At 34.5% G+C, this 15683-nt stretch overlaps 1 protein-coding gene across 1 annotated transcript; it reads right to left on the reverse strand.

Annotated features, from left to right (window-relative positions):
- Positions 1–1784: 1784 nt before the first annotated feature.
- Positions 1785–15292, reverse strand: LOC131848713 (synaptic vesicle glycoprotein 2A-like). The gene is made up of 10 exons (XM_059198650.1): positions 15178–15292; positions 13371–13574; positions 9087–9249; positions 7912–8093; positions 6373–6557; positions 6087–6238; positions 4733–4948; positions 3844–4029; positions 3053–3180; positions 1785–1840 (listed from the first exon to the last, which is right to left on the reverse strand). The coding sequence occupies exons 1-10, from the start codon at positions 15290–15292 to the stop codon at positions 1785–1787; spliced, it is 1587 nt and encodes a 528-aa protein (XP_059054633.1).
- Positions 15293–15683: the final 391 nt, after the last annotated feature.

The raw sequence follows: 15683 nt of genomic DNA on the forward strand, positions 1-15683 counted from the left end.
ATCTCGGAATTGGCGGTGCTTTCTTTTCATTAATTAAATTAATTCATTAATTAATTAAGGAAACGAATTTAAATTGATTTTGGATTCTCTAAAAATTATTCATTTTAGATATATTTTTAAAGAAACTAAAAAGAGTTTTAAATTGTTTTTAGATTCTCTAAAAAATTGTTCATTTTAGAGAAACTGAAATCAATTTTCAACTTGTTTTTAGATTCTATAAAAATTTGTTTAGAGATATTTTTAGAATGTATCTGAAAATTGGCGCCGCTTTTCGTTAAATTCTCCACGTGTGTTTGCTTCAATGCATTTTGGAACCGTCCATATTTCATTATTACATTGATATATATATATATATATTGTTAAAAATATGTTGCCTATAAATAATAAGAAATTTAATAATGTAGATAGTCTCCCTGATGCGCCTATTGCGTGTTATGTTATGAGTTTGACTGACAGACGGATGCGATTAGGATACAATAAATTATAAATAAAAAAGAGAATATTTTTAAAAATCTCAGACGTTTTATTTAATACCTTATTTGTACATAATATTCAGGTAAAGACAGAAACAACTTATCGTAACAAATAGTTTTAGCAACGTTTTTATTGTAGCTCCGCTCCTTTTAGTTGTAGCGAGATGTCATATACCCTATAGTAGGGTATGCGAAAATTTACGCATCAACGTACAATTTTTCTAAAAAATGTTTAATGGGGTCATCGACGTGCCATCAAATAATTTTGACTTTCTGATTATTTGGAAAATAATAATAATAAATACTATCAAAACTCTCCATGAAATAAAGTAAACTAAAGAGGTACATTTTGGATTGTTTTCATTACGCGCATAAATTAAATTACTGTAAAATTAGTGTGACTTCTGTTGCTGCAGATTAGTAAATAATTTATGTCAGGCTTGTACGATGTTACTGTTAGGTAAATGCATGCTGAACTTGATTCATCTGTCAAACGGTTTCTAACCGAGTTTTTAATGTTATTCATCTCTGAAAATAATGACTCGCAGGCATAGGTAGGTGAAAATATTGTTAAAATAGCAGGAGCCAGCTTCTTCAAACAGTTTTATGATCGACGACGTGCCCAAAATATTGTGTCGCGTGCGTCAATGGCACGCGTGCCATTGGTTCGCCTAGCCTGCCCTATAACCTTCTTCAATAAAAGCTAGTTAACACTATGGTTAAAAACACACCGAAAAAACTAAAAGATTTTCAAAATTAGTCCGGAGATCATCTCTAACATCCTAACTCACAAACTTTATCATTATAATATAAGTTGCAATTTATGGTTAATTTATAAATTTAATTCACTCTTGCTCCATGAAAGGAAGAAAGAAAAAAATATTCAGTGCTTTTCAGTTACGATATAAACAAAAAAAATATAAAATAAAATATATATTTAAACTCAATTTAACATGTATATATAGAAAATTTAAAATAAATTTACATATAAGAATCATTTTCTACATATATATGGGGACTGAAATGTTTCCACTCAGCTATATTGTATGTTCTGTCTGAACATAACTCTGGTTTTCAGTGGCATAAAAAAAAGGGAGAGAGAGAGAGAGGGCACATTTTAAAATATTAATAATAAAAAATTATGATATAACAATATATATAATTTGTTTTTACTTATTAGTTACAAAGTGTAACTATACTAAATAAATCCTAACAAAAAAGAAATAACATATACAGAATCCATAAAAATACAATTTTACATATAATTTGGGACATTAACATATAAAAATCTTTGGCTATATATGAATACAGTTATTCTAGTTTCTTTAGCGTGGTGTTTGGAACCAATGCGCAGCCAATGCCGTAAGCTGAAATCAGAAAATATATAGTTTTATTTAAAATGCACTTGTAATAATAATAATAATAATAATAATAATCTCAGGACAATTCACACAGCGCCATCTAGACCCAAGTTAAGCTAACTAAAGCTTGTGTTATGGGTACTAGACAACTGATACAAATACATAGTTTTTTTTTTCGTAAATACATACATATTATACATAGAAAATACCCAGACCGATACAAACAATCATACTCATGAATACAAATGTTTGTGCCGTGCGAGGAATCGAACCCGCGACCATCGGACGTAAAGCGGTGTGGTAAACCGCTAGACCACCGAGGCCGTCATGTAATTAAATACACTTGTAATTAAATATGGGAATTAAACCAGACATCTGCGCTTGCAGTATGTGCTAGCAGGGCATAAATTTTAACAGCGCCATCTAGAAACACAGGCTTATATTTTTTGTAAAAATAAGTGTACGTAGTTTCAATTTCTTATTACAGATGGCGCTATTTAACTTTTGTTCTCTGTTAATACATTTTAATACTAGATGGGGTTACATGTTATATGTTCTACTTAATAGAAATGTTCTATTAGTGAAAAGTTTGACTAATAGATATTAATACCGTACTATTCGAGTATCTTTGTTACATATTCATGTGTCTCATTATTCTGTACTGAATCTAAATATATATAATTCAAAGGTGACTGACATAGTGATCTATCAACGCATAACCCAAACCACTGGACGGATCGGGCTGAAATTTGGCATGCAGGTAGATGTTATGACGTAGGCATCCGCTAAGAAAGGATTTTGATTAATTCTACCCCCAAGTGGATAAAATAGGGGATGAAAGTTTGTATGAAACTTTGTCAATTTCAAACCGATCGGGCTGAGACTTTGCATGCATAAAGCTACTATGACGTAGGCAACCCCTAAGAAAGGATTTTGATGAATTCCACCCTTAAGAGGATAAATTAACGAGAACGAAGCCGCGGGCAAAAGCTAGTCCTAAATAATATCATATTAATAAAATAATTTAGGGAGAAAGGGGATTGTTAGTAATGTAGTTTGTTGACTCCATTGCAATGTACTGTATGTTGACCTCCACGCGGTTCCCCCTGGTAACCATCATGATAAATTCCTGGTGAATTTGCGACGATGGCCTAACTGACCGGACCTAATGGGTGCACCATTCCATTATCAACCGTAAGACTATCAAAAGTGACTTACCTGCAAGGACAGCAGCTATAGTGAGAAACGGTGGGAGACAGCCATACTCTACGAGTGCCGGGAAGGCTATGGTCCCGCTGATAGTGCCCAGCCGGCCGCTCATCAGATATGTTGCCATTGCCATCACTCTGTAAGTGATGACATGTTTATGACACACCGCCTTACTTCCCATGGTCACAAGTTCTATACCTCGCACGATGCAATTGTATTCATGAGTATCTTTATATCCCAGGCTAATATAAAGATAGCCTGGGATATAAAGATCTATATATATATATATATAACTCAAAAGTAACTGACATAGTGATCTATCAACGCACAGCCCAAACCACTGGACGGATCGGGCTGAAATTTGGCATGCAGATAGATGTTATGACGTAGGCATCCGCTAAGAAAGGATTTTGATTAATTCTACCCCCAAGGGGATAAAATAGGGGATGAAAGTTTATATGAAACTTTGTCAATTTCAAACCGATCGGGCTGAGACTTTACATGCATAAATTTACTAGGTAGACCAGTAAAATTTTAAATTGAACATGATGTGACCAGTTTTGACGCAATATAAAAAATTGGTCGGCAAATGAAAAAAAACATTCAAAAAGAAATTTTGTAAAAATTATTGTTCTTTGTTTGTGTGTGCGCAATAAAGAGTTTTTTTTTCTACCACTCATCCGGAACGCAGACTCATCACAAGAAGAACGAGCAAGAAACTTGCGTGTTGCGAACTTGAAATGCACTTAATAATTTTCTTCTTTTATTCAATACTAAACTTGATGATGATGGTAACTTACCTTAGCGAGGTAGGAAATAGGTCTACACAGATGCTAGACAGAGTTGCGCCACCAAGCGAGGTGAATGCTAGCGCAATGGTCACCATAGCAACCACAGAGAAAGCTCCGGTACCCCACAAAGGTAGCATAACCAATATAGCTGCACTTAACAAACTACAGATGCCAGCGACAAATCTCTTGCCGCATCTGTAATGAAGAAAGGAATAATAATAAATAAATTATATATTGGAATTACCCTTAAATAAATTCAAAACATCTGTTAAATCATATTTAGTGAGCAAAGCCTCACTAAACGATTACTTGAATTACGAGCGTGCATGGTAATAGTTATTCATGCACGGGATTTTCATTTAATGTTAGACATAGACACCTATATAAATACCTATACATTGTGACTACATTTGCTTTTAAAAAAAACAGTAATTCAATTGAGTTTCTTGCCAGTTCTTCTCAATTAGATCTATATACGTAACTGGACGGTAGGGAAAAAAATTAAAATTATAACATTAAAAACTTGACGTTCTTATTTTGGATTGCTTATTTTGGGTGACATGGGGGTGAGCGAGTATAGATGATGATTACGTCATCTGTAGAAAATGGCAACCCTCATATTGTCTTTGCTAAAAAACAATACATTAATTGAAAAATGGGGGTTAAATAATTGTAATAAATCTGCTTACGTAATATCTTAACGGCCCCTTCATTACATAGTATAAAACAATGTCACTGTCTGTCTGTCCCTATGTATGCTTAAATCTTTAGAACTACGCAACGGATTTTGAAGCGGTTTTTTTTAATAGATAGAGTGACTCAAGAGGAAGGTTTATATGTATAATACATGTACATCCGGGCGAAGCCAGGGCGAGTAGCTAGTATTATATGTACCTACCTATTAATCAGCAGACCTCCAATACCATACGTAATAACAGAGCCAGCGCCCACTACTGCACTCTGGAGGTATGTTAACATATCTGTTTGTATCGGCTGGCACAGTACGTCAGGAGCAGGGTTGGTATCCGGAGCGATGGCCGAGCACAACCCCTCGTTGCTCCCCGAGTCAATCATAGAAGCTAGTTGAGGGTACCACAATCTTATTGTATTGGACCTGTATGGACAAGCATTGGAAATAACCAAGAAATACATAAACTCAACATCATGGCTTACGCAGTGCAACAAACCTCCGTCTCAAAATCCCTTCCCACACATCCTCATTCTACACCAAATCCTTTTCGGTACATGCCGTTCGACTATGGAACTCATTACCTTCCTCCATACGTAGCTCACGATCACTACCCAGCTTTAAGAACTCGGTCAAATCACATTATCTTTCCTTATAATGTTTCTTTTCTGTCGTCATCATTGTTATATTACTAGTAGGTATTATTCCTATGCGTGTATCACAGTTACTTGCTGCTTGCATTATTTTGTGTTGTGTTGTATCTATTTGTTGCATGTTGTTATGTATGTATGTATGTATGTATATATATATTTATATATATATATATAATATTAATATTGATGTATACTGTTTATATATGTAATATGTTATGTTATTCATTATTATTCATTTGTCATTATTATTATTATGTTTTTTTTTTTCTCTCTCCTATTCTAGTGCCACCTACCACCTTTTGTTTTTTTTCTCCTCTACCCAAAGGTTGCCTGGAAGAGATTGCATAAGCGATAGCATAGCGCCTTTTGTACCCTTTTATTTTAATTACTCTATTAATGTAATTTTTCCTGGTGCAATAAAGAGTATATAAATAAATAAAAATAAATAAATAAACTCCTAAGTTTTCACGCCTCCACCACCAACCCATATTTTGTAACATCGTTATCTATTTACATTGTCATACTCGTGAATGGCATAACTCTCTATAGTTCGGTGAAGCTTTCAAGGTTAGCTGCGGCCAAAAACATTAGATTTGTTCGAAAAATTAAAAAAAAAATCTTTATACCATCTAACTCGAGCCATCTGATCTTCAACTCGAGTTAACTCGAATTATGTTTGTTGCGAGTTAGCACATCTCTAGAATCAAGATGTACTAAATATAAGTACAGGTGGTTGATATATTCTTTACTAGAACTGATTGCTACAGGACCTGATGGAATCGAATCGCAAATACAAACATTTCGTTTGACTCAGAGCACAAAAAAATCTTAATAGCATAGTAACGTCCTCTAGCGGCGTAAGTGGAAACTGTCCAGGACATTTTCATTTACTACATTATACACCAACGTACCCAAACATACAACAGACGTGTATGACGCAGATAAGCATCAGCCATTTGAGGTGCGGAGGGCGGAACAGAGGTGCCAGCTGCGACCAGCCACCTCGCAGCGCCGCCAGCCCCTCAGCCTGCTGTTCAGACTTCTCCTCAACTAACAATTTTATCTGAAAATAATTTAATCTAGTTAAGATTGAAATATTCTTTATTTCAATTATATTCATTCAGTCATTATTATTTTCCTTGACACAACACAACGAGTCAATACAATTATATTCTATTCTACTTCTATTCTACTTACAGGATAGTCTTCCATTGGCTTCCCAGTGTTCATAGCGTATATTCTTTTGAAGATCTGCATTGCTTCTGCGTTTCTTCCTCTTGACATTAAAAACTTGGGGCTCTCTGGCATGCAGAAGAAGACCAGGCCAGTGATCAGCGGAATCAAGGCCGTCGCCAGGAGGAACAGGTTCCAAGCATGGATTACTGTTAATAAAGATTATGATTTCTCCAATGCCATAAATTATTTGGTTTTTGTTACAGTTTCGACAGAGAAACCTGGTAGTTTTGTGGTTTAGCACGCGGCTTTACTTCCGATGGTCGTGGGTTCAATTCAACATTTGTTTGTCTGGGTGTTTTCTATGTTATGTATGCATTTAGAAAAAGATATATAAGTATGCTAAATATTATATCAGTTGTATTCTAAGTACAGGTTGTCTTATGGGTACCAGTACACAGCTCTGCTTAGCTGCAGACTAGATGGCGCTATGTGAATTGTCCTGGGGTTATTACTATTATTATATTTTATAAATTTTTGCCGTGTTTCAATTTTAACTTAGCTACATATACAAACGCAGTTACAAATAAATATCTTCACGACAATTAAACTAGATGGGGTTGTTAGAGGTATTAGCCACAGTGGACTACGATAAGATCAGCATGAAGTTCGATCAGTTACTTATCATGCAGAATTGATCAGGATGGTTTCAGGGGACCTGACTTGTAATGAGAAGATTCTTCTCTTACTAATAATCCCCTATTCTCCAAAAATCGAGTGCGTGGCGGTTTCTATGTAGATTGTGGTATACTGAATCCTTATTAATGTAAATCTACTTAAAACAACATTTATTTAAAATTAAATAAAAGATCGACACACAAGTTTCTTGCTCATTCTTCTTGTGATGAGTATGCGGTCCGAATGAGAGGTAGAATCAGGGGCGGATCTACCTAAGGACTTTTTGCGCTGCAGCCCAGGGAGCCCGAAGATACAAAGGGCCAGTCACCAATAAAATGATATTTAGAATATACAAAATATCTAGAATGGTAAAAAACTCTCATAAATCAACCCATGTAAGCGCGAGTCTATAGAAAGGAACGGAGAATTTCTGGTCGCTTGTTTTTGGTCGGTGTATTTTTTTAGTTGAGTAATATAATTAGGTAGGCACCTAAGCAGATTTAGCCCAGGGCCCCACAATACATGATCCGCTGCTTGGAAAAATAAAACAAATATCATCATCATTGCCTTTATCCTATTATTTGTGGTCGGTGTAGTATGTCATTCTCTTCCACTGCTCTCTATCGGCCGCCATATCTGAGCATACTCTTCTTTTATTCACATCATTTTTCACACAATCCATCCATATTTTCTTAGGGCGTCCCCTCCCTTTACAACCATCCACAGTCATATACACTTTCCATAATACATGGTTCTCGTTCCTCCGCATAACATGCCTATAATGTGACTATTCAAAAGTGCTTACATTAAGTTTATTTGAATAGATTTCTATTTCCAGTTGTTAATCTTTATTTCATATCAATCAGTTAAAATGTTTATACTCACCAAAACTAGTCCCAAAAATGTAGAAGTGCCAATCCTTGGTGAGTATAGCCCAGGCCAGCAGCGGCAGGGCCGTGTTGGCGATCGTATAAAACAAACTGGTGAGGAGGATCACCTTAGCCCTTAACTCGGTGCGGTGGAGCTCCGCCAGGTACGAGATGAGGACTGCGAATGGGCCGTTGAAACTGAAAGGTACGATTATCGTGTAACACAGTAGTCACGTGCGCGTTGCCAACTCTTAAGAAATCTTTATTTACCCTTCTTAAAAATTCCCATGCTGTAGTCTCGTGAGAAAACCTCGGCAGGTTATTTTGCGAGCCTACAACATGGGGCCTGGCCTCGACATAAGCGTACGTGGGAGGAAGCTCCTCTAAAACCTGGTCTGGTCCTGGTCCTGGTCTACTTAGGATGTTCTTAAAAATGTAATAATAAAGAACACTTATTTAAAATAACAATATGAAAGTTTCTTTCTCATTCTCAAAATAGCTTTTAACCGCGGCTTCGTCTGCATTGAATCCATTAATTAACTTCATTACTGGCTGCTAAATGGAGTTGAAGTGGCAAATTGTTGATATTATTTTATTTTATTTTTATAATAAATATTTGTTTTTTTTTTTAATAAAAAGTATCTTATGTTCATTCTAAATTTAAATACCTCCAGAACATGTGTATTTCGTAGACATGTTCTGGAGGTATTGTACACAAGTTCATGATGATCGTTTCAGTAGTTTTTGCGTGAAAGCATAACAAACAACCCTACTTTCACATTTGTAATATTAGTAAGGATAATAAAATAAAAAAAAATACTAACATTAGATTTAAAATTACTTACACACACACTTTCACAAATGGGTCATTGATGCCATAATAAACACACTCTTATTATTATTATTATAACTATTCAAAAGTCTTTGATAATCTCAGGTCCTATTCTTCATACAGTACAAACATTTGTATTCATGAGTATGATTGTTTGTATCGGTCTGGATGTTTTCTATCCATATTACATATACAAAAACAAATGTGTAAGTATTTATATCAGTTGACTAGTACTCATAACACAAGCTCTGATAACTTGGGATTGGATGGCACTCTGTGAATTGTCCAAGTTCATTGTAATATCTCAACTATCGTTAGACGAAGCCACGCTCCACAGTTAGTGTAATATAAATACTCACAAGAAACCACTGAAGAACCTGGTCAGGAGTAGCATGATGAAGTTTTGGCTGATGCCAACGCACATTTCCAGGATGCCAGTGAACAAAAACCCCCACACCATGATCCTCCGCCGGCCCAGGGTGTCTGATAGAAAGCCCCATACCAAAGCTGATGAGATCATACCTGGAAACCATTTGTTTTAAGTTTTATTATAGGTACTAGCTGTGTACCCGCGGTTTCACTCGCGTTAAATTTCAATTCAAATTCCAATTCAAAATATCTTTATTCATGTAGGTCTATTACAGACTCTTATGATATGTCAAATCTACCGTCAGTTCGGAATGATATCGAGATGAGAAGAACTGACAAGAAATTCAGCTCGTATTTTTTCAAATAATAGTGGAACATGTTTATAATAATACACAGTCATTAAAATTCAAATTTGCGAGAATAGAGTGACCACCAGCATATGATATCGCAAAGAACAAAAAATTTAATCAGTGTTCACAACCTGAACAGACCAGTCCCAATATAAAATATAAAATATAGCATGTGTTATTCTGATGCATAAACTATATTACTATAAAGTTTTATCAAATTCAGTTCAATAGTTTTTGTGTGACAAACATCAATGCTTACAAACTTTCGTGTTTATAATATTAGTAAGATTTCCAAAAAAATCAAAATATCTTTATTCATGTAGGTCTATTACAGACTCTTATGATATGTCAAATCTACCGTCAGTTCGGAATGATTTCGAGATGAGAACTGACAAGAAACTCAGCTCGTATTCTTTTCAAATAAATGTTGTACATGTTTACAATAATACAGATTCATTCAAATTTAGGAGTGACACATATGCTATTGCAAAAGCAAAAAGTCTAATCAGTGTTCAAGTCCAAGTAGCACCCGTTCACGAGGATGAGCCAGTCATCATTGCACTCAACCATATTAGAGGGAGCACATCGACCCAGCCCACCACGCCGCCACAAGTTTGAACTTTATAGCGAGCATGACTGTTTCAATTATAGTCAAACTTCCACTGGGCATCCACTAATATTATTTATACTATATAAATTCTTCATAAAATGACAATGATTTTTAATATCATCATCATCATCATCGCAGCCCGGAAGACGTCCACTGCTGGACATAGGCATATTTTTATTATCATATCCGATGTGAATCACCTAATATTTATTGATAGCAGCAGCCGTTTACGAGTATGACGGATGAGCCAGTCATCATGTTAGGGTTCAGATCGAAATTGTCGAAAAATCTGATATTTAATATTTTTTTTTTGTTTTTTTATTATTAACCACAGACACAAAGTCCGTGCTCTTATTAAGTTAATTTTTGCATTTTTGTTTGACTTAATTTGATTTATATATAAATCTATTTTGGTCAGGCCCCATATAACAATTTTATGGATGTCAATATAATATAAAAATAAAATAATAATACAAATTTACCAAAAATAAGTACAAATATTTAATATTAAAAGAAGGTAGTTTCATTATTACTCGGTATGTTAAACTAGTTTCGTATAACCCCCACTCATATCTTCTCTGTATAAAAGGGAAGGTTTTTGTAAGCCGCGGCATTCGGTGTTTGAGCACAGGATGTACTGGTTATATTTTAAATGCTAAAGTGAATTTTGTTAGAGACATAGTTAAATTAATGTTATATAGTTGTTATTTTATTATTAGTACATAGAGTTGATATATCTTACAATCATTATACTAAGTCATATTAGAGGGAGCACATCAATACATATAATATGTACATTCTATGTTCGTGTTCATGTCTATAAGCAATGATCACCATTTTCTATCATGTGGGGCATAACATTATTTGCCAATGGTACGAGAAATATTTTTGATAACAATATTGTCTCGTTTAATTAAAAGACATGTATGAGTATCAAACAAACCGTAAATAACTATGATACTATGTAAATTTCACGCATTCGCTAAACAATACAGAATGTTTGTATAATCAATATTTACATCTGAAAATTACGCTATTATATTGACTTTCAACAAAGTCATCGTGAAACAATTAAACGATCTTATTGCTATATGACGTAATTATAAATAGGCTCATTGTAATTAAATTTGCTGATATATTTGATAGGTAATCAGAATTTTTTTCAAGGAATATTTTTTATACATCTAAATATATATAACTCAAAGGTGACTGACGTAGTGATCTATCAACGCACAGCCCAAACCACTGGACGGATCGAGCTGAAATTTGGCATTCAGGTAGATGATATGACGTAGGCATCCGCTAAGAAAGGATTTTGATCAATTCTACCCCAAGGAGATAAAATAGGGGATGAAAGTTTATATGAAACTTCATCAATTTTAAACCAATCTGGCTGAGACTTTGCTTGCATTAAGAAGAGGAAGAAAGGATTTTGATAAATTCCACCCCTAAAGGGATAAATTAACGCGAGCGAAGCCGCGAGGAAAAGCTAGTTTATACATAATTCTCATGTTTGTAACTCGTTTGACTGGACTCTCCGTTGACTAGGCCTGCACAACTCTAACAATCCCGTTCGAAGTTACGACGGCCTGAGACGAGGTTCGAACCCCTAGCTGTGCAGACTAAAGTCATATCCGTCAGGCGGGAGTTGGCCTTCAGCCGCTTCATAAGTTCTTCCGCGGATTTATAGTGCCATCTGCACTCGCTCCTTATCGTCCTGTGAAGCTGTAAAGGCCAACTGCAGGCAAACAGTATTAGAGTAGTCTGAAAAAAACCTTCCAGTTCAATCTGTATTGGAAATTGAACTAAGTATAATTATTATTACCATATTGCCTGACTGGGGATAGGCCTTCCTCAAGGCACAATCTTGGGCCACCCATATTCAGTCCAGGCCTTCCCCAAGGCAAGAACCTAGGCCACGCTTATTCAGTTTCTTTCTGCCAGTTATTATATTATAATAACCTAGTATTGAATCAATATTATCATATAAATGTACGCATGTATGATCTCATTTTACTCAGTTTGTATACAAATATTAGACTAGGAGGAATTTGAATATTAAATAAACCGTTATAAATTAGGTGTTTTCGTGTTTTAACGACAAGTTATTCTTTGTAAGTAATAGTGTTAATAATTACTAATAATATTGCAAAGAAATAGAAATTATGATGAAATATAACCGAGTGTAGAGCAACAAGCAAATTTATTGCTCATTCTCCTTGTGATGAGACAGCTTTCCGAATGAGATATAGATTAAGTAGAGGAACTTCCTGCCGCGGTTTTCTCACGAGACTACAGCATGGGGTTTTTCAAGAAGGGTATATTAAGGTTTCTTAAGGGCAACGACAACGCGCACGTAAGACCTCTGTTGTTTCAGGCGTCCATAGGCTACGGTAACCATTTACCATAAGATGAGCCGTATGCTTGTTTAATAATAATAATAATAATAATCATTTATTCAGCATAAAAAAGAGTACAGAGTAAAAAAGAAAACTTAAAAACTAATAATTCGCTATGCTGAAAAGGCTTCCACTCAGCTGGTGCCGCAGCGTGTCACTACAGCGCTGATTTTCAGATTATTTCAGCTGATTTCAGTTTACCACAATTGTATAAAAAAAGATTAAAAAGAATAAATGTGACTATTCAAAAATGCTTAAATTTAAGTTTGTTTGAATAAAGTATTTTCTATTTTAAAGAAATTCAGACACAGTTTAGTAACTTTGGTAGGTAAAGTAAGTGATACAGACTTTTTAGTCTCATAAAAAATTACTTTTCATGAGTCTTTACAGTCTTTTGTTGTCATATAATTGTTGGACAGCCTCTGTAGTCTAGCGGTTTAGCACACCACCTTACTTCCGATGGTCGCGGGTTACATTGCTTGCGTAATGCAAATATTAGTATTCTTGAATATGATTGTTTGTACCGGTCTGAGTGTTTTCTATGTATCTACAAAAAATAAATATCTAAGTATTTGTACCACTTGTGTAGTATACAGAACACAAGCTCTGCTTAACTTGGGACTAGATGACGCTGTGTTAATTATAACGTATTATTATATAATCCCAAGCTAAGCAGAGCTTGTGTAACATAGTAAACACGATTCGAGGAATCGAACATGCGACTAACTACGTGAAACGTATGAGTTGTCCAGAAATAGAATAGAATAGGATAGAAAATCATTTATTCAAATAAACTTATTATTATTATTACTTGCGTGTTGCTCTTTTAAATAATTTTATTATTACTTTACATTTTTAAGTTTAAGTGTGTGAATACAAACCACCAATTTACAAGGCTATTATTATTATTATTACCTCCATATGTGATGGCGTTCAGTGTCCCCATGTCCAGTAGACTGAGCTGCATGTCACACTGTGCCTGTGTGAAGATGTATGACACCGAGCTGGTAACAGACACGGCGCTGCAGAAGGCAGGTAAGGTGCACAGCATCAGGTACACATTGAACTTGCCGTATCCTGTAGCCGCAATGGCCGTCTCGAAATCTGCTGTTTCTGCATCTAAAAATACATTTGAACGTAGTTAATGTATATTTGCGATACCATCCATTCGTTATCATCAGGTAGAACTAAGATGCCGTGTAATTTCACTGCCTAATCTGGCAACCAACAAAAACAACAGCAAAAAACAAAACACAACAAAAAATAAAACGAAATACATGTTACAAAACAAGCTGCTGACTGCAGAAATAGGTGAGACTGATCAATTAATGATCAATTTTACAATTTTTTTTCGTAACAATAAAACAAATTAATATCCTGGAAAATTTGAACAACCATTCGTGACTATGGACGTGCTTTTCTATTCTCTAAATAAATATTTATTCAGCTCCAAACATAAAATTTTAAACCGCCATAAACTGTACTGTGACATTTCACAGTAAATACGTCGATGGGCGGCTGGTTTCACACTTGGCATTATTCCAATGCTAACGTAAACTAGACCAGTTTGAGGCGTATTTTGTTTAATAATCTCTTACTTTGTAACAGGTATTGGGATATTTTTGGTGTAATTTTGACGAATAACATCTGTAGATTCTTCGGCGATGTCTTTTGAAACTATCTCATTACACTCGCAGATAAATTTATTTCATTTTATTTCAGCTCCACAAATTACACAATTCCAGTTTTATTAAGATACAACACCAAAGTAGGTTTTAGTATTTTTGATGTACAGAAAGATATTTAATTATGTCAGTTATTAGATTTACAAGGAGTAACATTTATTGATTGCAAAAATAATCTACAAAATCTTGTGGAAAGAAGAGTAACATACAAGCGTACAAAAATATCTTAAAATACAAATACAATTGAATATGAAATCATTTTCAAAGTCAAAGTCACAATAATTGATACATTTAGGACATCTATCATATCAGTTGTTGTTAAGTACAATGCAGTTGAATCTAAAATTGTGTTTTTTATTTTGTTGAAAAACTAACGACTATAAATACAGCACTTATAAATTATATTAATTGCAAATGTTGAACACTAAGATGGCGGAAAACAGTATATAAAATTCAAATATTTTAGTAAGTCCATGCACTTTTGAATAACGTTTGAAAATATGATTAAATAAAATCAGTTGAATTGAATTGGGAAAGACTGGTAGTAGCTTAAAAAAAATTGAATTTGAGAAGCATAACATTAACAAATATACGGTACCTATAGACATACAGACGTAAATTAATATTAATTAATATCAAAAATTGATTCAAAGTTCTTTACTATTTGGGAGTGAGAACTCGTACGTAAAAACCAGATAAATTATAGAACTAATAGAAAAGCAGCAAATATGTGTGCTTAAATCTACATTACTTGAGAGGGAAGCGGATTGTTGGGAATAGTTCTGTAATGATGAAGGACATCTTTACAGATCAACATCCACACGTGCCTCTTTAGAAATCATACTAGTTTTTTTCTAGTATATTCTAAGTGACTTTGTCAAGTGACTTTGTCCTCACTCAATCATCTTCTATTGATGTCCTAGCAGCGTATACCATTACCAAGGTTTTGAGAATTATTCCATCATCTTTAAAAATCTCTATATCTTAACCAGATATAATTTCAAAATTTACTTAGATACTAATATAAATGTACGTACCTTGAGCCAACTTCTCTAAATTTGTCGACGACAATCCGGTAACTTTGAAAAGATGGTCATGAGGAATCTCCTCCTTAGCTGCCGGGGCCTCCGCATCTGTCTTTGACAACACCATCTTCTAAACCGTTAACAATCCAATAATATCACTAATTAATATTAATTTTTGGACTATTTCTGTCCATTTGTCTACGAAACTCCCGCCGTACCATGATCAACTACCAAACTAACTTCATAAGTAAATTATGGTATATTATATATGGATTCTTGGGAGATTACTCTGAAGTTTACAATAGAATCAGTAGGCAAGCACAGTGCAAACACTTTTCAGTATTTCTCCAGTCTTTTTATCTCAGTTCAAACAACTACTGACTGAAATAGTTACCTGTGTGTACATTATAAACTACACTTGTTAGACAATATGAAGTTGTTTTACTCTTCGCAAATATTGGTATCCGTGAAAGTTTATTTGTTATTGTTTTATATTGTATTATTGTTTATCTGTGACG

The sequence above is a fragment of the Achroia grisella genome, unplaced genomic scaffold, assembly GCF_030625045.1.
Source record: "Achroia grisella isolate CSIRO2021 unplaced genomic scaffold, CSIRO_AGI_Agris_v1 utg567, whole genome shotgun sequence".
Taxonomy (NCBI): domain Eukaryota; kingdom Metazoa; phylum Arthropoda; class Insecta; order Lepidoptera; family Pyralidae; genus Achroia; species Achroia grisella.